At 35.4% G+C, this 27,693-nt stretch overlaps 1 protein-coding gene across 2 annotated transcripts in view; it reads right to left on the minus strand.

Annotated features, from left to right (window-relative positions):
- USP8 (ubiquitin specific peptidase 8) overlaps positions 1–27,693 on the minus strand; it is a 74,965-nt gene that overhangs the window by 22,496 nt on the left and 24,776 nt on the right. For both annotated transcript variants that reach the window (XM_040620644.1, XM_040620645.1), the window contains exons 3-10: positions 26,984–27,128; positions 21,698–21,783; positions 20,263–20,425; positions 17,968–18,010; positions 15,709–15,853; positions 11,495–11,657; positions 7,875–8,019; positions 7,353–7,576 (exon numbers count right to left, since the gene is read on the minus strand). In XM_040620644.1, coding sequence (XP_040476578.1) covers positions 7,353–7,576; positions 7,875–8,019; positions 11,495–11,657; positions 15,709–15,853; positions 17,968–18,010; positions 20,263–20,425; positions 21,698–21,783; positions 26,984–27,128 — 1,114 coding nt within the window. The remainder of the gene's footprint in view (positions 1–7,352; positions 7,577–7,874; positions 8,020–11,494; positions 11,658–15,708; positions 15,854–17,967; positions 18,011–20,262; positions 20,426–21,697; positions 21,784–26,983; positions 27,129–27,693) is intronic.

The following is a 27,693-nucleotide window of genomic DNA, read 5'->3' on the forward strand; positions in this document are numbered from 1 at the left end:
ACGGAGATTATGACAAAAGTAAAAAAATCAAGTATAATAAAGAAATACAAAAATAAAAAATGTAAAATACATCAGAAATATAAAATGTGGAGGGGTGCCTTGGTGGCTCAGTCAGTTAAGTGTGTCTCTTGGTTTCAGCTCAGGTTGTGATCTTGTGGGTGGTGAGACTGAGCCCTGCGTTGGGCTTCACGCTCAGTGGGGAGACTGCTTGAAGATTCTCTCCCTCTGTCCCTCCCCCCACTGGAGTGCACACTCTCACTTTCAAATAAATAAATCTTAAAAAAAAAAAAAGGAATATAGGGGTGCCTGGGTGGCACAGAGGTTAAGCGTCTGCCTTCGGCTCAGGGCGTGATCCTGCCGTTATGGGATCGAGCCCCACATCAGGCTCCTCCGCTATGAGCCTGCTTCTTCCTCTCCCACTCCCCCTGCTTGTGTTCCCTCTCTTGCTGGCTGTCTCTATCTCTGTCAAATAAATAAATAAAATCTTAAAAAAAAAAAAAAGGAATATAAAATGTGAAGGGGATGAATTAAAATGTAGTGGTTTTAGAATGTGTTTGAAGTTAAGTGCTATATATATCTAAGGTATTATATACGTACCAAAAACCAAAAGCCTGTAATAGATACACAAAAAATAAAGAGAAAGGAATCTAAACAAAACATTAGAGAAAGTCAACAAATCACAAGGGAAGAGAGCAAGAGAAGGAACAGAAAAGAGCTACAAAAACAATCAGAAAAAATTAATAAAATGGCAGTAAGTACATACCTATAAATAATTAGTTTGAATGTAAATGGATTAAGTGCTATAATCAAAATACACAGGATGACAGAATGGATAAAAAAAATAAGACCCATCTCGTATTCTGCTTACAAGAAACTTCAGACTTAAAGACACATACAGACTAAAAGTGAGTGGATGGAAAAAGTCCATGCAAATGGAAGCAAAAAAGCAAAAAAGCAAAAAAGCAAAAAAAAAAAAAAAAAAAAAAAAGGGTGGGGTAGCAACATTTTTATCAGACAAAATAGACTTTAAAACAAGGACTGTATATAACAAGAGACAAAGAGGGGCATTCTATGATGACAAAGGGATCAATCCAGTTAAGAGGATATAACAAATTTAAATATCTGTGCACCCATCTCAGGAGCACCTAAATATATAAAGCAAATATTAACAGACAGAAAGGAAGAAATTGATCATATGACAATAATAGCAAGGGATTTTAACACCATACTTACACCAATGGATAGATCATCCAGATGGAAAATAAACAAGGGAAACAGTAGCTTTGAAGGACATATTAGACCACACTGATCTAACAGACATACACAGTACATTCTGTTTCAAAACAGCAGAGTATACATTCTTTTCAAGTGTACATGAAACCTTCTCCAGGACAGATCACATGTTAGGCCACATAACAAGTCTCAATACATTTAAGAAGACTGAAATCGTATCAAGCATCTTTTCCAACCACAGCAGTATGAAACTAGAAATCAATTATAAGAAAAAATCTGGAAAGAATACAAACACATAGAACTTCTAAACAACAGAGTCAACCAAGAAATCAAAGAAGAAATTAAAAAATACATGGAAACAAATAAACATGAAAGCACAATGGTCCAAACCTTTGGGATGCAGCATAAACAGTTCTAAGAGAGAAGTCTACAGAGATAAAGGCCTACCTCAAGAAACAAGAAAAATCTCAAATAAAAATACCTAACCTCATACCTAAATAAACTAGAAAAAGAACAAAGCCCCAAATTAGCAGAAGGAAGGAAATAAAAAAGAGAGCAGAAAAAAATGAAACAGTAAAAACAATAGAAAAGATCAATGAAATCAAGAGCTGCTTCTTGGAAGAGATGAACAAAACTGATAAATCCTTAGCCCGACTGATTCATCAAGAAAACATGAGTGGACTTAAATAAACAGAATCAGAAATGAAGAAGAGGGGCGCCTGGGTGGCACAGCAGTTAAGCATCTGCCTTCGGCTCAGGGCGTGATCCCAGCGTTACGGGATCGAGCCCCACGTCAGGCTCCTCCACTATGAGCCTGCTTCTTCCTCTCCCACTCCCCTTGCTTGTGTTCCCTCTCTCGCTGGCTGTCTCTATCTCTGTCGAATAAATAAATAAAATCTTAAAAAAAAAAAAAAAAGAAATGAAGAAGAAATAACAACTGACACCACAGTAACACAAAAGATTACAGAAGATTATGAAAAATTGTATGCCAATGAATTGGACAACCTAGGAGAAATGCATAAATTCTTTGAAACATACGATTTTCCAAGACTCAATCAGCAAGAACAGAAAATATTAATTAATTACAGGCATACTTTGTTTTACTGCACTTTGCTTTACTGCACTTCGCAGACATTATATTTTTTAAAAACTAAAGGTTTTTGGCAACCCTGAGTCAAGCAAGTCTATTAGTGACACTCCTTCAACAGCATTTGCTCACTTCATATCTCTGCATCACATTTTGATAATTCTCACAATATTTCAAACATTTTATTATTACTTCATGTCATGGTAATTTGTGATCAATGATCTTTGATGTTACTATTTTAATTTTTTTTCCAGTGCCATGAACCATACCCATATGATTTAATAAATGTTGTGTGTATGTTCTGCCTGCTCCATGGACCAACTGTTCCCCAGTCTCTCTCCCTCTCCTTGGGCCTCTCTATTCCCCAAGACACAATAATGAAATTAGGCCAATGAATAACCCTGCCCTCTTAAGTGTTTAAGTGAACAGAAGAGTCACACATCTATCTTTTTTTTTTTAAGATTTTATTTATTTATTTGTCAGAGAGACAAATTCATTTTCTGAGGCTAGAACTGCGTAGAAAGTGATTCCTACAATGGATCTAGGCAAGGTCAATTGAAAGCTTTCTGGAAAGGACACACTATTCTACATGAAGTTAAGAACATTAGTGACTCCTAGAAAGATGTCAAGATTTCAACATTAACAGGATTTTGGAAGAAGTTGATTCCAGGCCTCATGGATGACTTTGAGTCATTCAAGACTAAAGTGACAGAACTAACCTCAAAGTGGTAGAAATAGTAAGAGAACTAGAATTACAAGTAGAGCCTGACGATATGACTAAATTGCTGCTATCTCGAATGGATGAACAGTTGCTTCTTTTGGATGAGTAAAGAATGTGGTTTCTTGAAATGGAATCTACTGGAAGATGCTGTGAAGACTTGAAATGACAACAAAGGATTTAGAATATAACATAAACTTAGTTGATAAAGGAGTGGCAGGGTTTGAGAGAATGGACTCCAATTTTGAAAGAAGTTTTATTGTGGGGAAAATGCTATCAAATAGTATTGCATACCACAAAGGAATCATTCATGAAAGAAAGAGTCAATTGATACAGCAAACGTCACTGTTGTCTTATTTTAAGAAATTGCCACAGTTACCCTAAACTTCAGCAACCACCCCTTATCAGTCAATAGCCATCAACACTGAGGCAAGACCCTCCACCAGCAAAAAGATTACATCCTGCTGANATCTCAAATGATGGCTAGCCTTTTTAGCAGTATTTTTCAATTAAGATATGTACATTGTTATTTTAGTCATAATGCTATTGCACACTTAATAGACAACAATACAGTGTAAAGATAACTTTTATACACACCAAAAACCCAAAAAATTAATTAGATTTACTTTATCATGATAATTCACTTTATTGTGGTGGTCTGGAACAAAACCCACAATATCTGTTGTATACCTGTACTAGCAATGAAACGGAATCACTAATCAAAAACTCCCACAACCCCACAAAGTCCAGGAACAGATGGCTTCACATGTGATTTCTACCAAAGAAGAGTTAATATCTATTCTTCTCAAACTATTCCAAGAAATCAAAGAGGAAGGAACACTTCCAAATTCATTGTACAAGATCAGCATTACCCTCATACGCAAAGCAGACAAAAACACTGTAAAAAAGAACATTATTGGCCAACATCCCTGATGAACTGAGATGTAAGAATATTCAACAAAATATCAGCAAGCTGAATTCAACAATACACTAAAAGGATCATGCACCACAACCAAGAGGGATTTATTCCAGGGATACAAGGATGGTTCAATATCTGCAAATCAATCAACAAAATGAAGGATAAAAACCATATGAGCATTACAGTAGATGCAGAAGAAGCATTTGATAAAATGCATCATCCATTTATGCTAAAAACTCAACAAACTGGGTATATAGCAAACATATTTCAACATAATAAGGAACTATATGACAAACCCACACCTAACACCACACTCAACAGTGAAATGTTGAAATATTTTCCTTCAAGATATGAACAAGAAGGATGCCCACCCTTTCTACTTCTGTTCAATATAGCACTGGAAATCCTAGCCACAGCAATCAGCTGGGAAAAAGAAACAGAAGGCATCCAAATTGGTAAGGAAGAAGTGAAACTGGTACTATCTATGGATCACAAGACACTATATGTAGAAAACCCTACACTTCACCAGAAAACCTATTAGAACTAACAAATGAATTTAGTAAGGTTGCAGGATGCAAAATCAATATACAGAAATTTGTTCTGTTTCTACACCCTAATAATGAACCATAACAACGAGAAATTAAGAAACTATTCTAGGGGCGCCTGGGTAGCGCAGTCGTTAAACCGTCTGCCTTCGGCTCAGGGCGTGATCCTGGCGTTCCGGGATCGAGTCCCACATCGGGCTCCTCTGCTGGGAGCCTGCTTCTTCCTCTCCCACTCCCCCTGCTTGTGTTCCCTCTCTCGCTGGCTGTCTCTGTCAAATAAATAAATAAAAAAAATCTAAAAAAAAAAAAAAAAAAAGAAAAAAGAAACTATTCTATAGCCAGCTGCATCAAAAAGATTAAAATACTTATGAATAAATTTAACCATGAGATAAAAAACCTGTACTCCAAAAACTTTTAAGACACTGATGAAAGAAACTGAAGATGAGATAAATGGAAAGATATACCATGCTCGTGGAGTGGAAGAATTAATATTGTTAAAACATCAATGCTACCCAAAGCAATCTACAGATTTAATCAATATCTATCTAAATACCAATACTATTTTTCATAGAACTAGAATAAAAAAATCCTAAAATTTGTATGGAACCACAAAGGATCACCAATAGCCAAAGCAATTCTGAGAAAGAAGAACAAAGCTGGAGGTGTTGCAATTCCAGATTTCAAGATACACTACAAATCTAATCAAAACAGTATGGCACTGGTACCAAAACACATGATCAATGGAACAGTATAAAGAACCCAGAAATAAAACCACACTTAAATGGTAAGTTAATCTATGAGAAAGGAGGCAAGAATATACAATGGGGATAAGACAGTCTCTTCAATAAACAGTGTTGGGAAGGCTAAACAGCAACATGCAAAAGAATGAAATTGGACCACACTTTCTTATATCTATATGAAAATAAATTCAAATGGATTAAAGACCAAGATGTAAGACCTGAAGCCATAGAACTAAAAGAAAATATAGGTAGTAAATTCTTAGACACTGATTCTAGCAATATTTTTTAGACCTGTCTCCTCAGCCAAGGGCAACAAAAGTAAAAATAAACAAATGGGACTCATTCATCACACTAAAAAGCTTTTGCACAGTGAAGGAAACCATCAACAAAATGAAAAGGCATCCTACTGAATGTGGTATATATTTGCAAATGACATATTCGACAATGGATTAATATCCAAAATATACAAAGAACTTACGCAACTCAACACCAAAAAACCCACACAATCTGATTTAATAATGGGCAGAGGACCCAAATAGACATTTTTCCAAAGAAGTCATACAGTAGCCAAGAGAAACATGAAAAAGTGCTCAAGATTACTAATCATCAGGAAAATGCAAATTAAAACCACAATGAGGTATCACTTAAAAAAAAAAAAGATTTATTTATTTGAGAGACAGTGAGCAAGCACGTAGTGGAGAGGGGGAGAGAAAGAATCTTAAGTAGACTATATGCTGAGCATGGGGTCCAATGTGGGAGCTCGATTCCACAACCCTGAGGATCACGACCTGAGCTAAAACCAAGAGTCAGAGGCTTAACCAACTGAGCCACCCGAAATTATCACTTTACACCTGTCAGAATGGGTAAAATCAAAAAGAGCAGAAATATCAAGTGTTGGTGAGGATGTGATGGAAAAAGAAATCCTGGTACACTGTTGGTGGGAATGTGAATTGGTGCAGCCACTGGAGAAAACAGTATGGAAAGTCCTCAAAAAATGAAAAATAGAACTATATGATCTAGCAATTCCACTTCTGATAATTCCATTCATCAGAAGAAAATGAAAACAGTAATTCAAAAAGACATATGCACCCCATGTTAAAGTATTTACAAAGCTAAGGTATGGAAACAACTTGTGTTCACCAATAGATGAACAGATAAAGAACATGTGGTGTATATATAGTGATATAGCACTCATCCACAAAAAAGAATAAAATCTTATCACTTGCAGTACATAGATGGACCTAAAGGGTATTATGCTAAGTGAAATAAGTCAAAAAAAGACAGATACTATATGATTTCACTTATATGTGTAATCTGAAAAGCAAGACAAACAAAACAAAACCGAAACAGACTCATAAAGAGAACAAACTGGTGGTTGCCCAGGGTGGAGGGGTTTGAGGAGGTTGGATGAAATAGGTGAAGGGGATTAAGAAGTACAAACTTACCGCTAAGAAATAAGTCACAGGGATGTAAAGTATAGTAAAGAAAATATAGTCAATAACATCTTACTTAACTTTGATGACAGATGGTATCTAGACTTCTGGCGATGATTTCATGATGTATATAAATGTCTAATCACTATGTTGTACATCTGAAACTAATATAATATTGTACGGCAACAATACTTCAATAATAACAAAAGAAGTAACAATAACAAAAAACATGCATGTTCTTTATGTATCAAATTCTAAGGAAACAGAACTATAGTATTATTTTGAAAGCAAAATATTGATATCACATATCTATCATCTTTAAGCCAAACTATTTGGGAAAACACTATGGGTTAAATTATAATACGAGAAACTCCTGAAAATGTTCATATTTACTGTGATAACACAATCTTTTACTGGTACTGCCTATAGTAAATGGATTGCTAGCTGCCTCTGAAATCTTTTGAATTATCTATTCTAATGCTGCTGTGGCAACAGGACTGAATTATAATGAAAAATTTTTATAGCCAAAAGGCACCAAAACATATAAATTTTCCTCACTCGTATTTTTCTTTATAAAATATAAAAGGTTATATATAAAACTTCATTTGTATACTATGCATTTAATGTAATATTAAAAAAAGAGAAACAATAAAGTTAAAAAGAAATCAAGAACATACCTGTGGAACGTTCTTTGTAACAGGCACTGGCTGAATTATGGGTAAAACATCAGAATTAGAAGCAGCAATTGGCTCAACTGGAGCTGATATGTTCTGTGGTACCATTCTCTCATCTTGATCATTTATCAATTCTATACTTTCATTTACTTCTACAGAAGGAGGTGGCATCTGGGCAGTAGGTTTAGAAGGAACTGATTCTTCCAGTGAAGGATAAGTAAAATCCACTAAAATCCCCAAAAAGAATAACATTTTTCAAAGAACAGCAAACCCCATAAATAGTACTTACATAACTCTTGCATATTATATGTAATAGTTCAATGTAAAGTAAATGAGGTGACAACCACAACAATCTTAAAGAATTAACTTTCACGCTGTGGACATCTGGTATTTTTTATGCCTGAAAACAAACTGCTACCCAATAGGACAAGTACACACACAACCAAGACCACTACCCTGAGAACACAAATAATTTAAAGTTTATTTTACCAAAGCAATTTTAAACAAAAATTTTCACATACATACATGAGATAGACACCTCTTCATTCTTGCCTCGTGGGGGTGGAGTAACTTTAGCATTTGTAGTATACTGAGGATAACAAAGGAGCCAGTTTTCATAGCCTCCTTCTAAAATCAAAGGCTCATTGCGCAGGACAGTTTTACTTTCCCACTATAAAATAAGGAAATAGTATTTTTAATATGGCGGCAGTCTCTTCACAATTAAAAACACAAAAAAACTGAATTTTAAAACTGCTCTCTTAAAGATTCATCTTTGAAATGATAAAAAACGAGAGCTGAATTCAAAATTCAGCATTGAATGAAACAAATGGATACATCAGGTTTTTAAAACCACACAAGTAATCCATGATCTCGGAAGAAAGTTATGAAAAAAAGTTCATATACAATAAAAATCATCCATAATCTAACCACCCAGATATACCACTTTAACATTTCAGGGTTTATTCTTAGAGTTTTCTATGCACATGAATACTTTATAGATTTTATTTTCACGAAACGGTGACTTCTATGCTGCTGTTTTTCTCTTATATGAACATCTTTTATTAACAGTTTTATCACCATTTGTAATGACCAGATAATATTCTATTTTATACACACACACACACACACACACCACCCCCAAACTGAATCAATGATCGGAACACATTATGGTTATTTTCCCCATTTAATTTTAAACAATGCTGAGATAAACACTGAAGATCCTTGTGTATGCACACACTCAATCAACTCCATTAGGGAAAATCCCCAGAAGTGGTGTTGCTGAGCCAAGGCACATAAACATTTTATTCCTGATCTTTAAAAATATATAACCATGTATTTTTTTAGGATAATTTACTAGAACTAGAACTGCTGGATTAAAAGTTTGGTAGATGCTGCGAAACTGCCCTTCAAAAAGACAATACCAATTTATATATTTGTCAACAAATGAGAATGCCTATTCTAAATCTTTATAATTTTTACCAAACTGGCGGACATAAAATGGTATCATGTTTTAATTAGCTTTTATTAGTTAAGCTGCACATCTTTTAGGATACTTATTAACCATTAATATTCTAGGACCTAACTAATCTCCCATGTCCATTTTTCGGTAGAGTTTGCAATTTTTTTAGTAAATGCTGAGGGTACTCGGAATATTAAGAAAAATAGCTCTTTGTCATATATGTTACAATTATTTTTCCTGATTGACTTATGGGATTTTTAACACAGTCAAATATATAGATCTTCCTTTACAGTCTGATTTAGCATCAAGATAATAAAAAACACCCACAAATGGTTTTTCCTAGTATTTCTTGTTTCAATCAACATATTTATGTCATTGACCCATGTGGAATACACTGTGATCTAAGAAGTAAGGTAGGGGTCCCCATTCTTTACTTAGTGGCTAGCCAGCTGTCCCCAAACCATTTCAGTGCATCTTTTCCACATTGATTTGTTTTGTTTTGTTTTTTTATCATGCAAAAGGGAAAAACAACTTATTTTTATGTTTTTTTTACAGAGAGAGAGTTTGTGGGGGGTGGGGGACAGAGAGGGAGAGAGAGAATCTTAAGCAGACTCCACACTCAGCGAGAACCCGACACAGGACTCAATCTCATCCACACTGATTTGTCATCTTTATCATACACTCAACTTCCATTTATCTTAGATTGTACTTCATGAAACTGCCACTTTTGGAGGTCAAAAGTTGCTGATTATTAGCAGTTTCATCTATACTTGGGTGTATTTCCAAATTCCCTGTTTTAAAGCATGAATTGTTTTAAGGGCTTAAGATTGTCCCCTGAAGGGTAATGTTCCATCAACTGACCTTCCTACCAGCACATCAAGTTTAATCTTAACCAGCATTCAGTGCTATCAGCTTAATAATTTAACAAATTAAATAAGCATTATTTTTACTTTTGTTAATTTAGTGAGCAACATGGCATTTACTATTTCAATTTGCATTTCTACTAGTAAAGATCATTTTTATGTTCTGTCACTTGTTCAGGTCTGTGTCCATTGCTTATTTTATCTTAAATGATTTTCTTATTTGCAAAAACTCTTCATATTTTGGGTGTTCTAAACTATAGCTGACTGTTGAACAACATGGGTTTGAACTGCGCAGGTCTACTTACACGCTTTTTTTTTCTTTTGAGTTGACAGCAAAAGCCACAGGCATTTATTTACAACTGCCCACCCCAGTCTCCATGGAAACAAATCGAAAGCGACTGGTGCAGAGGTAGTGCCTGCTGCCCACTGAGTACCCAGGGAAACCTCCCAAGGCTGTCAGCAGCCCCCAGCAATCCCCAAACTGGACAGGGCTACAGTTCACCGTGTGCCAAGAGAGCGGTTAGGTTGAAAGCTCTAGGCTGGTGGGCAGGAGGCTGGGCTGAAGTAGAGGTTTGTACCCAGAGGGCAGGACAGTGCTGCCCAGGAAGCCAAGCATCCCTGACATTCCTCCCTCCCTGCCCTGGTCCTCTTTGGGTTTAGGACCCTCCCTGGCCAGGGGCAGATCACTCGGCACGGTGGTTCCTGGAGGCCAGAACACACACGTGTGGCTATAGTTGCCAGTAGCCACAGGCTGGTGGCACATCTCTACCTAGGCAGACGGGGCAGCTGTACTGTGCTCCAGGGTGCTGTCACTACCTGCAGGCCTACCCAGTAGCTGCCACTGTTGAGCAGAAGCTACCAGGCTGTGGAACACTGCCATCCCAGGGCCAGACCCACTGTTGCCACCGACCTTGTCCTGACACTGCCCATCCGCCTATATAGGCAGATAAATACATGCACAATAAATATATGTACAGTACTATAAATGTAGTTTCTCTTCCTTACGATTTTAATAATATTTTCTTTTCTCTAGCTTACTTTACTGCAAGAATATAACATATAATACATATAATACATAAAATATGTGTTAATCGACTGTTTATGTTATGTTGATCAACTGTTCTGGCTATTAGCATTACAAGTTGGGAGAAGTCAAAAGTTGTCGCAGGGTGTTGGCACCCCTAATCCCTGAATTGTTCAAAGGCCAAATGTATTGCCATGTTTGTTGCAAATACTTTCCTGTTTCCTGCATTCTCATCTTTTAACATTTTTTCACACTTGAAGTTTTATTTTATCAAGTCAATCTATCTTTTTCTCCTCAAGGACTTCTTCCTTTGCTTTTATGTTTGCATAGTCTAATTCTTAAAACAAAAAATAATGCTTTTTTTCAGATAACTTATGTTCCTGGAAATTCTAATCCTACTTTAGATAGATCAGTTTGTTGTTACTTGGTGATTGAAAACTAATCTTTCGGGTCTGATTTTTTTTTTTTTTTAAGATTTTATTTATTTATTCGACAGAGATAGAGACAGCCAGCGAGAGAGGGAACACAAGCAGGGGGAGTGGGAGAGGAAGAAGCAGGCTCATAGCGGAGGAGCCTGATGTGGGGCTCGATCCCAGAACGCCGGGATCACGCCCTGAGCTGAAGGCAGGCGCTTAACCACTGTGCCACCCAGGCGCCCCTCGGGTCTGAATTTTTAAAAAAATTTACAACCAAAGTTGATGGATCTTCTTATCCTTGAGATAAACAGCTAGTCAATATACCTTTCTAACAACCAAATAACGCTTACAATCACAGTAAACTAACAAGGAAACTTGCTAACCTTGAAAAGTGCATCTTTCAGACTCCGTAGAGTTGTTCCAAGTTGTAAATCTTTTGTAGAACTAAACCAGTCAAGAAGTACCACATATTCCACATTCCCCCTCTTCTTCCATGTGTCTTTAGAATCATCTGGGAGTTTTGCTTCAATCCAACTAGCAGTGACTCTGAAATGTATTAACATTTGTATTGGGGCAAAGGTAGACGAGAAGTCCTAATATACTAATATAAGACACTGAGTTTTCTTCTAGTCTGTATCACATCACAGCGAACTTTAAGAACCATTTCTTTCTAAGGTCTAACTGTGTATCAGGGTATTAAATATCCCAACATGTTTAACAACTTCACCTTTCCATAACACTGAAGTATATTTTAGTAATCATTAGAAACTAAAAGAAATAGACTCAATTCTGACCCTTCACAAAAAAGGGGGCCAAAACTGAAAACAGAGGAAGTCATCTGAGCCCCTCCCTCTCTCAGCTACAAGTAAATCACTGGGGGGATCACTTGAGTAACGTTATTTATACTTCAGTTCTCTTATACCTATATAATTAATAGTTAGCCAGATACCAAAATGTTTATTTAACAAACACACAGAGCATTTACTATGTGCCAGGTACTATTCTAAATGCTTTATTTATAGACTCTCACTGAATCCTCACTACAAATCCTATGAAGCAGACATTACTATCCCCATTTTATAAATGGAGAAACTGAAGCACAAAGATATTAAGTAACCTGCCCAAGGTTACGGCTGCCAAGTCAAGTCAAATTCAAACTCAGGCAATCTGGTTCATGTCCATGCTCTTAGTTGTTTTGCAGTGCTGCCTCTTAAATCATCAACTGTGAATAATACCAACTCTACATTAAAGCATGTTGTTCACGTTCTCTTTCGCTCACATAAAAGTTAAAAGTTCTTACCTAAAGTCTTCAGAATGGGCATGCAGCATGGCCCCTCCCCCCCAATCCTATTATATCAGCTCCTCATCACTAACTACTTGCCCCCTGACTCCTCCACACCAGCCACTGGCTTCTTTGTAGTTCCTGGTTATCAAGGTGTACTCCTGCCTAAGGGCCTCTGCTCCTGCTGCCCTTCTGTCTGGAATCCTTTTCCCTCAGATAACTGTATCACTCATTTCCCTTACCCCTCAAGATCTGCTCAGTAATAGCTTCTCTGCGAAGCCTTTTTGGATTAAGATTTTAATACCTATCCCAGTGTACACACTTGACACACCCATGTCCACAGAACTTACTAGTAGCAGGCATACATTTCAAGTTTTACTGTCTGTTTCACTACCACACTCCCTGTTAAAATACAAGTTCTGTGAAGCAAAATTTTTGTTCAACAGTTAAGCCCCAGCACTTAGACCATAGCAATCCAACCCATAGTAAACTAATGCTCAGTAAATATCTGCTGAATGACTGAATGAATAATACAGACTTGCTCCTCCAGGTAAGGAACTCCATATTATTCCTGGTGAAGCAACTAAGCATTTTAATATTTAAATGATACTGGCAAGGCAGGACTGGTGCACTTTTATTCGTAAGACAAAATGGTTTAGGTTGTTTAAAAGAAAGTGCACTGGGTGTTATATGCAACTAATGAATCATCGAACTTTACATCAGAAACCAGGGATGTACTATATGGTGACTAACATAATATAATAAAAAAACATTAAAATTTAAAAAAAAAGTAAATAAAAAAAAGAAAAAAAACCCTCATTCCTATATAATAATGTTGGCTACTATATCTTCTAGGAAATAAAGAAAAAGAGAAGAAATACAAAATATTGTCTCATAATATTCTCACCTGATACATAGTGATCAGAAGGATGTTTGGTCAACAAAGAATGAAAAATACTGAAATGGTGTATTCTTAAGGACTATTTCTGACTCTAGGGATATATTTGCCTAAATACTCTTTGTCTAAAAATTCAAGATCAGTATTCTACAAAAAATACCATGATCACGAAATAATAGTATCAACCAGTATTTCCCAAATTTCAGTCTTTCACGTATCATCTTCACAAGCTGCTTCAATTTTGCACTACTTTGGCTATTATTTAATATTTAAACAATTATTAATTTAATTACTTAATTGAAAGTGATCCTTTACTTAAATTTAACAGGAAAATGTATATTCCTATATACATGGAAAAACAGCATCATATCTAATAAAGGACAATCATAAAAATAAAATAGATCAGTAGTTATATTCATACAATAAATCAGCATACAGCAATGAGGATAAATGAACCACAGCTATACACAATAATACAGATGACTTTCACAAACACAAAGTTTTGTTTTTGTCTTTTTTAAAGATTTTATTTATTTATTTGACAGAGAGAGAATAAGCACAAGCAGGGGGAGCAGCAGGCCGAAGGAGAGGGAGAAGGCTTCCCAAATGAGCAGGGAGCCCGACATGGGGCTCGATCCCAGGACCCTGGGATCATGACCTGAACCAAAGGCAGATGCTTAACCAACTGAGCCACCCAGGCCCCCTCACAAATACAAAGTTGGGTATAAGAAGCCAAACATAAAAGACTACAGTGTAAATTTCCTTTTATATAAAATACAAAAACAGACAAAAATAAATCTGTTAGAAGCTGGTGGTCCCCTTTGGTGGGTGGGGATATGGGTAGTAACTAACAGAGGGCATTATGAAAGGCTTCTGGAGTGGTGGTAATACTCTATTTCTGGTCCAGATGTTAGCTAAATGGGTGTGTTGTTTTTGAAAATTCACTGGGCTAAATACTTAGGATGGGAGTACTTTTGTATGTATACTATACTGTATTAAAATGTTAAAAAAGACAAAGAAGGAATATAGTAATCATCATCAGCTAGCTGCAGATACTGTAACCTACAAAAAGTCTGAGGCCTGCTCTCTACGAAAGGAGATTAGCAAATATTAAAAAGGAATGCTAACACCAAACTGAGACTTCTTATAACTACTTCTGAAAGACTGAAACAAAAATTAAAGGGGAATAATTTTCTTGGCATGCAGTTCATTGTTCTTTAATCTTCAACCTAAACTCATCATGAGTTTCACAGTAGTCAAATTTCTCATATTTTGGGAAACACTTAAGCTCAATAAAAACCACCAGCTTTCTATTACTATAGATTACACCACCCAAAGATTAAATACCTGGGAATATATTCACACCTACTTGAATGGACTAAGCACTCCAGTCTCACTTTTAAACAGCATATTTACAAAGCGCCCTATTCTTCAAGTCAAACATTTGTCAAGCATCAACAATGTGACAAAAACTATGCAAATTTTATTACCTAATTTAAAACGTGTATCTTTTCAATGTTAAGTTAGGTCTTAAAATAGGCCATAGATTTTAACTAATCCAATCCTATAAGCTAAGACCTGGAGAGGTTATATAATTTATATAACACTCAAAATAGTAAAAATAGCTCTGGATATGGAATTTTAGCTCTGTAGCTATTATGATAGTTTTTAATATGTAATATATCCATGCAAGTAACTTTAAATTATTTTATAGATTAAAACTGAATCAAAGAAGAAAAAAAAGCTTTTTAATAAGTCCTTACTAAAGTAAGTGGCACTTTAGTAACTGCCAGCCACTGTGCTAAGTGTGTGTGTATAAAATTTCTCACTTAAACTTCTCAAAACTTCTGGAATCGGTAGTTTTACTATCCCTGTTTTACAGATGGAAATATGGGCTTAGACAGGTGAGGTCAATCGCTAGAAGTAACGTAGCTGATAAGAGATGGTTACAATCTGAATATAGTCTGACTTCAGAGTCTATCTGATCGCTGAATCATTCGGCTATACTGCCTTTTTTTTTTTTTTTTAAAGTGTTTGTGTACTCTTTTACCACTGATAATGGGATGGGGTATTTCAAAATAAAAAACAATTAGTTCACGATTTTAGTCAATTTGGTGCATATGCTTCACGAGCTCACAAACAGAAAATAACAGGAGAAATTAGTCAACAAAAAGCTCGGGAGAGAAGGCACACAAAGGCAGCTTCACTTCTTTTCTAATAAGACTACAAATGCCACAAACAGGAGAAAACAGCCAAACCAGAATGTCCTTTACACCACCCTTCAGAGAAAGGGTAAAGTGTGCCATTAAGGAGCAACAGGAAGAAAAAACCAACTTTATCATGTGTAGCTTGGATGCTAGGGTAATATCTACTACTGTCCACAGTTAACCATTTTACCTAAATACACAGTGACTCACCCTGGACTGATGGCTTCTTCAGGAACACTGAGAGAATTTGAAATATGGGAATCCTGATAATCTTGCATTCTTCGAGCATCCATTATAATCAAGCTGATGTTTTCATCCATCATCATTGTGTATAGCTCCTTTGCTGTGACTGTTCCTTGGAATCAAGACAGACAATATAAGCAACAAGAAATACCTAGCTCTGTTCAGTAAACACAGAACAATCATGTCTTCTTCTAGAAGAGTGAAGTGTACTAGGTATCATATACCTGCTACCCCACCATACTACTTATTACTTTTTAAACTAAAATTAAATATAATTTGTGTTTCTGACATTTATGAAGAAGCTAGTTCAATGTTGTTTCTGAAGGCTTAAAACACCAAAACTTGCTCTTGAGGTTACAACTACACCTGGTGCTGGCTCTACTGATGGAATAAAATAAAGGAAATTAATATATGTATCTCATGAAAACATTCTTATTCTCTTTTTAATAATTAAATCATTTGACAAATGTCAACCAGAACAAACATCTATGGTTCAAAAATTTTTGACAGATTCTAAATTCTTTTTAAAAAGTCTCTGATGAGGTCTTATGAGGGGCTTTTTGAAAAACGTATAGATTTTCAAGTATTCCTAGAGTAATAAGCCAAAAGCTTATTTGTGTTCTGCGTCAGGGGTTGACAAACTATAGCTACCTGTTTTTAGTGGACCATAGCTACACAAAAGTGTTGACATATTGTCTATGGCTGTTTTCTAGCTGAGACAGCAAGAATGACAGCATCCCCCACCCCCAAGCCCAAAATGTTTACTCTCTAGCCCTTTAATATTTAGCCAAAATAAAAATTTGTTATGTTGCTATTGACCTCTTCCACCTTCTACCACCCGAAAATGAAGATTAAAAAGCACAAGGTCAACTGTACTTCAATAATAGAAACTTTAAAAATAAATAAACAAGCAAACAAAGATTTAAAAAAAATAAAAAGTTACTACAAGAAAGCTTAAAATGAAAAGAACTATTTCGGCAGTGAGATGTGAGAAGAATGTAGTCACGGTATCTTCTAAGCTAAAATACCCACCAGCTAATAACCATCCTATTTCCCTCTCTAAGCATCAAGATCATTTTGACAACAAAATTGTCTTAAAAAGTTGGGAACAAACCACTTGGAAAAGTAACATCCAAGCAGGTTGAGATACAAAAAACACAGTTAAAAACAAATCTTGGAATGAATTAATAACAGCTTTTAGGAAGGTATCTTACTACATTGTTTATTTTTTAAATTGTTGTATGGTAATATTTAATTTTTTTAAAAGATTTATTTATTATTTTAGAGCAGGGGAGGGGCCGAGGGAGAGGGAGAGACTCTCAAGCAGATCCCTCTGCTGAGCACGGGACCTGATGTACGGCTTAATCTCATAACCCTGAGATCATGACCTAAGCCAAAATCAAGAGTCGGGTGCTCAATTGACTGAGCCATCTAGGCACCCCCTGTTGTACAGTAATATTTTAAATAGGGATTTATTTTAGTGCTACATATAATTAATATTTAAATTGAAACTTTTCTGAGAGAGGAAAACTTATGCAACTGAGTTTTGCTGTTTAGGTCACATATTTGTGACTGGAGTATCAATACCACCTATGGATAACATCCAAATTACTGGTTTAGATTTTTTTGAGGGAAATGGAGAAGACTTTTAAATAATCAGGTCTACAAACTAGAGTCATAAGTCATAATAGCTAATACACGAACCCTTTGACAAAGTTCACTTATATAAAGTCACTAAGAGTTCCACCTATATTAACTTTTTCAATCTTTACAGTAAGTCTATACAACAGATACTACTACTATCCTCACTTTGCAGAGGGGGAAATTAAAGTAGAGAGGTTAAGTAACATGCTCAAGATCACAGGAAATTCAAAGGAGGAGACAGTATTCAACATCTAGGCAGTCCGACTTTGAAGAGTCCATGCTCTTAACCCCTATGCTAAACTACATCTTGAAAAAAAAAAAAAAAACCACTGAAAAGCACAAACTGTGCTTTGATGTTTTTAATTACATATCACCATTAATATTCTCCATGATATATGCAGAATATAAACACGTTTTCGATATAATTATACAGACTAAGAAAAATGATAAAGCTTACACACAAAATGTATGTAAACATTGTTTGCTTACATAAAAATATAACGTAAAATCTGAAGCTTATTCGGATTAAAAGAAGATCTCGATAATAACCTGAAAGAACTCCCTCTTTCTGTACACACTTACCTTTCTCTGTGGTCTCATTTTTTTCACTCTTTTCACCATTTATCTATATCATAGAAAAAAAAAGTTTCAACTTTAACAGAAGTAAAAATTTTCATAGAAACAGAAACTTCAACTCTATTACTTCACTGAAACTGAAAGCCCAGAAAATGAAGTGTGCAGAGTACTGGCATTTTATTAAAATACAGATGAAGAGTCATGGCTTCATCAGGTTATCTGGTAGCAGAAAACAGCTAAAATAACTAGCAGCACATCAGAATCATATAACGCTTCCTTGAAATTTCCTCAGTTAAGGGCTAAATATAATATAAAAATACAGACTGTTACAGAAATTTAATATTTAATTTGATGACGGAATATTTCTTACAATGAAATAAAAATTCTGGCTATTCCTTTCAGAGTTCAATATTACATAATTGAAGGAAAATAAAAATTTGTAAAAATACAAATTTGTATTTTCTAACCAAGACAACATGGGATATTTCAGTAAGGTACTAACTCATTTTATAGATGAAAAACCAATGACCCACTTGAGCCTAGTGATCAGTTTTAGCATCACTAAAATTAAAAAAGAACTGTATGTAATGTGCCTCCTAACATGATACAATATGAAGTGCACAGTATCACCTACGAAGCATTCTTGCCAAAAGCAAAAACTGAACCTGAATCCTATTAAGCTTCTAGGTTGAAATTCCAGCCTACAAGAAATATAGAAGATAGAAATATAGATTAAATGATACAAGGAGGAAACAATCAGATAAATCCAGAATGTGGCTGGTTCATTTCACCTGAATTAAAAAGTCAAATGCATGAAATAAAAAAAAAGAAAGGGGGCACTCCAGCAGAGAGTACTACAGAGACTTAATTTAAGAGACAAAACAATCAGAAGACTACGAGTAGACCTTGTGTGGATCTTAATTCAAATAAATCAACTCTAAAATATCATTGTGAAACAGTGGGTAAATGTGAATATAGCCTGGGTATTAGATTATATCAGGGAATTCTTGTTAATTTTGTGAGATGAAAACATAGCATTGTCATTATAAAGAAAATGTCCCTTTCTTTGAGATGCACACTGAAATATTTAAGAGTAAAATGGTATGTCCTCTGGAACTTGCTTTGAAATAATCTAGCAAAAGGGGAGAGGCGCAGATACAAAATGTGACAAATGTTAACTGATTATTGACACTGGGTAACAGTGTCTAATTGTACTTCTTTTCAGTATAAAAAGGCTAAACAAAAGTAAAAGTAATAAAAGTAGCTGGCTCTCCTGCTGGAAAGGCAAAAAAATGAAGAGATTGAAAAGTCCCTTTCATATAATTCTTTGAAGTCTTGTTACTTATTTGTATCAGCCACTTGACCTACAAAAAAACATCCCCCTAGGGCAGTGTTATTTATCTTACATTATGAGTTCCTACAATCAACAAACCATATTTCTTCACTTCTTCTTACATAGTGCCTAGTACAATCACAAGTAATTCAATAACTATCTCTCAATGAAACCGATGATGATCACATACAAATGATAGCTGAAAGCTACAAAATCCTTAAGAAAAAGCAAAGCAGAAATCTTTCCATGAATTTCAACAGTGCATTAGAGATTATATTTTAGCAAACACAGACACACAAAAGAAAAGAAAGAAATTATATTTTAGGAAGAATAATTTCTCAGAAGGTGAAGAAAAGAAGACAGAGCGGTAGCTGGCAGGTATAGACTTTGTCACTGATGGTTCTTGGCAAACAAATGATGTGGCTAGATTACAAGTGGTCACTGAATAAAATGAAACAAAAGAGGAAGAGGGAAGGGAAATGGTCAGAAAGGAAGAAAAAGCGAAGAGAGTACGAGACCCTAGAAACAGGTAAGGTTGGGCATCAAATAAGTAGTATACCAAATCTTTTTCAATGTAAATTACATTGAAAGAGGAGACCTTAAAGATCATCTATTTCAAGATCTTCATTTGGCAATGAGGAAATAAAGTCCTAGAAGGGTGAAACAACACTTGACATAGGACTGGAACTTAGATATACTGAATCACAGCTCAAATGCTCTTTCTACAGCTCTAATCGAGTTGATAGTAATGGCAAAAAACCGACTGATATGCAGAACAGAGTTCTGTAAAGCTCCAAAAGAAAGGAATCAAACGAAGCTGGAATATTTAATTCAACTTCTAATAAAAACGCATTAAATTTTACCCCTGTTGCCTCAAAGTACATTGTAGTGGTTATCTCAACTTGCCTTAAGCACATCATCTGAAGAAAAGAACCGGTCTTTTTACTTCACGAATAAATTTGAAATACCTTTTGGGTTTTGTCTCTAGAATCCATTACATTTTCCAAGGAACTTTTAGGTGATGTGCCACTATCCTCTCTTCCTGCTTCCTGCCTTTTCTGTTTCTGCAGCTGCTCTTCCTCCTGTCTGTCCTTTTCTTCAAGTTTCTTCCGAACTTCGGCTTCTTCATATCTAGTTGAGAAAAGAAGTCAAGATGTCTTTTATTGGCATGATCATGAAAAATAAAAGAGTTACAGTTCCATAAAATTAGCACCCCACTATAGGGTATTTTATTGCAGCATACTTTCTCCCTCCAACTGAAATTTGATTCTGCCAGTGTTCTGTTACAAACAACTCATAAATCTGCCCTCTGTAGATTTAGTTCAACTTGCCCAAAAATCTTGAAAAGAAACACTATGCTCTCAAGTTAAAGTTGTTTAATGCTCTTTTTGTTCTTTCCCTCCCAAAAATTTCAACCTTTAAAAATTCAAATCTCCTGCAATTTTTCAAAGGACTTACACTCTTAAAATGAATTCTAAAGACTCATTCGCTTATGAAGTAGTTCAAAATATAAAAAGTAAAGACAACAAATAAGTGAGAAAATGGCCTTAATGACTAAAAGATAAAGGAGTATCTTTGGTAATAGTACAAGTAGGGAAAAACTAGGCAAATCCAAGAGAAACATCAATAAGGGAAATTCTGTTTTACTCATTTGATTAACTGGTCAAAGGAGGAAGAGAATAGTGATTCTAAATTGTATCAACCACCCTAATATACTCCAGCCCTAAAATTAGTAATTTCTGAAAAGGATAAAGGGAATATATTAATTCAAAAAGGTAATTTCTAAGTAAAGACTATGATGTATATAACTAGAATAGTTCATTGATCCAAGCGTGAAATATCATTTAGAAAAACAGTTCCCTTTTTATTTTGTTAAAGAATGACTAATAACTAAAAATGGAAACATACTGCTTCTAATTGCTAATTACTTTATAAGCCTGGTAAGCCAGTCATGGTAAATACTAGAATTAGATCTGTTTTTTAAATATACATAGCTACTGCAAACTAGGCAAAACTAATAGTAAATACTGCATTCCCGTAAGACCGGTGTCCAGTAACCCATTACAACCTGGGGCATATGAGGAATTATATTTTTCTGAAGAATCCTGTCAGAGAGTTAGAAAAAATTAAACCTGAGCTCTGATGTACTACACTAATGCTTACCTTAACAATCTATCATTCTAAACATTTTTAGATTTTCAGTAAAAAATATGAATGGTAACACATGAACATAATAAAGGTAATATGGCCAAAGATTCTAAATTTTGTGCTCCAGTTAACATAAGATTTATTTCTAGGAACTGGGATTCATAAGCATGGTCAGATATAAATGGACAAGTTCTAAATATTACTTTTATCTTCTAAATGAATGTTCTTTTAGGGATTTTATAATAATGTCTGTACCTGAGTTTAAGGCTTTCAGAGAGTCTTTCAGCTTCTTCAATAGCTTTTTTGATGTTTGCAAGTCCAAGTATTGAATGAAAGTAGTCCTAAAATTATAAGAAAACCATCCCATACTTTTAGTACTGGCCACTGTACACAGCACTAATGCTAAAAACATTAAAATCATGGTGCTATGTAAAGGAAAGACTGGATGAAAACATTATGATTAAATGAAGCACTTTTTTTAAACTTTTAACCTACATAAACATACAACTTGTTCTCCAAATGTTTCAAAAGCGTTCTCTTCATACCATTAGTTTGAAAAACAAAACAAAACAAAACCCTAAAAGGTAATAATTTTATTTGGAAGACACCTTTAAGAAGTATATATACTATTCCTATTATTTATGAATAAGTTCCAAAAAGCAAGCTTTCAGGAGCAAAATATATTTTCCTACTGTAAATACGTTACTTAGGGTTTTTTCTCTAGAATCAGAAGCAGTAAAGCAAATTGTATATTGACCCACAGCATGGCATTTATTTTGTTTTCCTTGTTTTAAACTGAAATGTTTTTCCCTCCACCTTTATAATAGCAACCCACCTCTCACCTAGAGTCAAAACACTTTTGACATAAAACAAGTTTCACACTTGAGGAAACCTTGAGTAAAAATCAAATGGTAGAAATATATCATTAATAATATAATCTTTAAAAAGAAAGGTTTGGCACATAATTTACTAACAAGTATAATAAAGCTAAGAAAAATAACTTCTCTAAGAGGTCATTCATTAGATCCTGCAATCAGAGATATTTTCAAATCAAGGTTGGTTTGACATGACCGTAGCACAGTGAGACTCAGCTAACTGATTTTTGGATCTAATTATCTAACTGGCCACAACCTGTCAGTGTGACTCTGAAACAGAGCCTAGTAGCACAGTTCATCACAAATGATATAGTAATAAAAAATTTATAAAAAGAAAGACCAAGAGGCCAGATATCCATCGTTGGCTCTTTGAGAGGCAGTCACTAAGAGCTGGTGGAGTAAATCTATTGATAACAGCTATCATATATCTATCTATCTAGCCTAAAAGAAGATCACGTTTTGGGGCGCCTGGCTGGCTCAGTAGATAGAAAGTGCAACTCTTGACCTCAGGGTCGGGGTCGTGAGTTCGAGTCCCATGATGGGTGTAGAGAATTCTTAAAATACATAAATAAAAGTACATCATGTTTTGGTTAGGCTTATTCTTCTAAATAAAGACTAAGTAAATTAAAAGGCCCTTCACTATGTAATTTCAATCAAGTATATAGTTTTTTCAATATTGTATCAACTGGAAACTTTAGCTGCAGCAATTTCCAGACTTTTGATGCAATATGTTTCCTTTTTTAGGACTGTACGTATTTATTTGTCAGAGAAAGAGAGCGAGAGTGAGTGAGCACAAGCAGGGGGAGCCTGTGACAGGCAGAGGGAGAAGCAGGCTCCCCACTGAGCAAGGAGCCCGATGTGGGGCTCGATTCCAGAACCCCGGGATCATGACCTGAGCCAAAGGCAGATGCTTAACTGACTGAGCCACCCAAGCATCCCGATGCAGTATGTTTTCAATAGAAAACAAAATTTAATCATTATTGTAAGATATTCTCTCATAAAAATAAAACACAAAAACAAAATTACCATGACTTGTTTCATTAATTTTTTGACATGAACTCATTAAAAATTTTAGCCAGCCTATAAGCCCAGCTTTAACCCTGTTTAAATACTGAAAAAATTGTTTGTGTTTGGGCATGCCTGTTACAAACTTCCAGAAGAAACTCCCCTAATATTAGGGAGGTTTTTTTGTCAATAATTATCTCTCTCTGTGCTCTTAAAGGAGCACAATTAATATTTTTAAGTTTTCAATAATACTGACAATTGGCAGAATAGAAAAATAATACCCAATTCTTACACGGCTAAAAATGTTTGTTTCTCAGGTTTACCCAAGTAGAACTTTCTTTCTTTTTTTTTTTTTTTTAAAGATTTTATTTATTTATTCGACAGAGATAGAGACAGCCAGTGAGAGAGGGAACACAAGCAGGGGGAGTGGGAGAGGAAGAAGCAGGCTCCCAGTGAAGAGCCTGATGTGGGGCTCAATCCCATAACGCCGGGATCACGCCCTGAGCCGAAGGCAGACGCTTAACCGCTGTGCCACCCAGGCGCCCCCCCCCCAAGTAGAACTTTCTTATTCCCGAACATAAAAATTCAAACAAGCCTCATGATTTCCCAAATAAAAAGGCTTACCAATAATATTTAGGATAAATTATCATGTATACCATGCAGATTTGAAAATATAATTCTAATTTTATCTAGACTTTGCTACACTAATATTTTCAATATTATCTCCCTTTGCAGATAACCCTGAAAAAATTGTTCAAAAACGGATTTTTTTCAATGAGTAAGAAATATAATGTGTCCTTTACTAGTGAGCTTGCTAGATTAGCATTTTATCTAATTCTTAAATATTCCCTCATGTAAAACAAGAGCGAAAGATACAAGTTTCTGAACAAGACTAGTGACATTATATTCTGCCCCTACCTGATTTAAAGTGTAAAACCTAGAAAATGCCTAGTTAGTAAATTTAACACTTCACATACTTCAAGTGCACTGGAGATGTTGGGCTAAATAAAATAAAACAATAAAACAGTTCTAAGGCAGAAAATAGATATGCACTCTGGACAGAGCAAATGAACTACAGTGTAGAAGTAACAGCCTGAGTTACCTGAGCCTTTGCAGGGAGCTTCCTAAGCTGAACAACTCCTGCAACTTTCAACTACTCCCTTTGGAAATGTAATAGATACTCTGAGGAAATGGAAAAAAATTCTTATCGATGAAACTTCACTCCTAATCTTCCCAAGTTAAAAAAAAGTAGCTATAAAAACACTACCAATCTTCTCAAAGAAAAAAAGCAACCATTAACTTAGAAAACTACAGCAAAAAGTAGGGGTGCCTGGGTGGCTCAGTCAGTTAGGCGGCCGCCTTCGGCTCAGGTCATGATCCCAGGGTCCTGGGATGGATTTCCCCATTGGGCTCCTTGCTCAGCAGGGAATCTACTTCCCCCTCTGCCTCTGCCTGCCTCTCTCTCTGTGTCAAATGAATAAAATCTTGAAAAGAAAAGAAAAGAAAAGAAAAGAAAAGAAAAGAAAAGAAAAGAAAAGAAAAGAAAAGAAAAGAAAAGAAAAGAAAATTACAGCAAGAAGTAAATACATAAAAAATTGGCCCTACCGCAACAAACAAAACAGGAGACACCAAAACTACCAAGTTATCCGAAGCTGCAAATCTTTCAAAAATATTTACTTAACACTTTTACACTTCTTTTAAAAGCAATTCCACTTTAACAGATATTATAGAAACTGTCAAAGAGCATGCAGAAACTTGTTTGAATTTGGGCAGGCCTCTGTATCTGCAGATAGGTATGCCCAAGAATGTTCTAAGGATAGGACCAATCTAGCCATCTGTGGACAAAAGGATGAACCTCTAAATGCAAGGGGTCACCTTTCCAAAGCTAGATCTAAATCCCTGTAACTATTATTAACAGAACTCTGCTGGTGAGAAGGAATACCAGCAATGATTTATCACTATTAAATAAAACACTGAAGCCATCCCTTAACCAACAACCAAAGAAATTATATTGGTCACACTACTCTGGAAAAAAAAAGTTATTTCAAAGAATAAGGGAACATTTTTCACTTCTGTACGTCAATTTAAATAAGGCAAGCCAATTCAGTGAACAACAACAAAATCTCAATTTTAATTCAAGAATGGCTTCTCAACCAGATAAGAAACCTATAAGCAGTATAGGTTGCTGCTATTGTCTGGTAGCAAGTTTGCTGGTGGAACCACCAATGCAATAGTCCTCCAATTTTTTTTTTTTTTTTAAGATTTTATTTATTTATTTGTGAGAGAGAGAGAAAGAGAGGCAGGCAGAGGGAAATGCAGGCTCCCCGCTAAGTACAGAGCCTGATGCAGGGCTTGATCCTAAGACCCTGAGATCGTGACCTGAGCCGAAGGCAGACGCCTAACTGACTGAGCCACCCAGGCGCCCCACAATTTTTTTAATCTACTTGCTATGTTCTTCTTTTGCCCATTTCTGGTGCAGCTGAAAATGCAACCATTTTCTCTAGCAACAATTACCCTAGTCATTGGTTCTCTTTATCCATCTATACCTCTCCCATTTTCCCTCCCTCCCCATGGCTTCAGCAAAGTGGAAGAAAGGAACTTGCTCATAGGATTAAAAGAAAAAGTAATAATAATAATAATAAATAAAAATGGAAGCAATCAATATTAACTGACTCTTTAATATGGCTACAATGTCACTCAAATATAAAAATCTGTCACATAAGAACAAGTGACTGACCAACCAGGGACTGATGAATGAAATAGGAAGATGTGGTGTGTACACACACACACACACACAAAGAATGAGATTATGTAATTTGTGACAACATGGATGGACCTAGTGGGTATTCTGCTAAATGAAACAAGTCAGATTGAGAAAGACAAATACCATATGATTTCACTCACATGTGGAATCTAAAAAAGCCAAATGAATAAACAAACAAAAAGTAGCATCATACCTGTAAATTCAGAGAATAAACTGATGGCTGCCAGAGGAGAGGGAGTAGGGGATAGGGCAAATGGGTGAAGGAAAGTGAGAGATAGGCTTCCAGTTATGGAATGGGTAAGTTACGGGAATAAAAGGCACAGCACAGGGAATGTAGTCAATGATATTATAATAGTGTTGTATGGTGACCGATGGTAGCTACACTTGTGGTGAGAATAGCATAATGTATCAATTTGTCCAATCACTATGTTGTACAACTGAAACTAATTTAACATTGTATGTCAACTACACTCAAATAAAAAAGTTAACAGAAACAACAAAACATTCACACACACAATAAGTGACTAAATCTTGAATCCCGAGAGAGTATGACTGCAGTCACATTTTCTCATTTAATGCATGAGTAAACTGAATCCTTCCACTTGACCTGGTGATCATTTATTGTAACAGAAAAATATGCGTCTGTACATTGCTATAAACTTGTACTAACCCAAGGCAAATTAGGTATGTGTATATAGTGTGATTCTATCCACATATATACATGTACAAATAAAGAAACTGAACATTTAGTTTGCTTTTTCTATCTGCATAAGAGTTTGAACTTGATGCTGCATAATGTGATCTAAATTTCAGTATCAGTTAAAACTTTTAGAGAAAATCAATAGCTCTACTGTGCAAAAATAACTTAGCAAATAAAAATGCAGAAATAAAAGGTACCTGCTGTTGCTTGAAGTCAGGCCTTTTTTTGATAAGATTATAAACGGTCACGTATTTCATATATAGTACATATGCCCTCTCCTCATCACGATCTAATCTGCATTCTTCTGCTGTCTTGAAGATCTTCAGGGCACTCTGTACATAACTTCAATTAGAGAAAAAAATAATTAAAACACTTGACATACAGGCAGGGGGGAAATCATGTTTAAGGTCTACAGAGAATCTTGATAACATGAATTTCATAATTTAGACTGCACGACTTTGTAACTGATACAAAGTTACATATATGTTTGGATGCAACCTGAAAATTCCCCTATCCTACAAATAAATACTTCTGCTTCCCAATAGTTGTTTATATACCATCAAACTGTTCAAAATGCACTGAGCCCAATTTTTTAAAAAATTTGCTATGATAGATAATCCTGAGACAAGTGGTCCTTCGGCAGCCACATAATAGTCATATTCTACGGTTAAAGAACATAACACCATACCGTTTGTCCTGAAGTAGGGGAGCTAAAATCTTTAGTTAATGTTTAATGTAAAACACTTTTCAATTCTCCTCACCCCTTTCTAACTATGTTGTAAAAATCTCCCCACCTAAAAATCTAAGAAACAAGGGACAGGGAAAGAGACATGAGTTCCGTCTCTTTACTTGGTTAAAGTTTTCTACAAAATGACCAAATTACACTGATTCACTGGTGCTAGAAGGG

The sequence above is a fragment of the Ursus maritimus genome, unplaced genomic scaffold, assembly GCF_017311325.1.
Source record: "Ursus maritimus isolate PB19 unplaced genomic scaffold, ASM1731132v1 scaffold_35, whole genome shotgun sequence".
Lineage (NCBI taxonomy): Eukaryota > Metazoa > Chordata > Mammalia > Carnivora > Ursidae > Ursus > Ursus maritimus.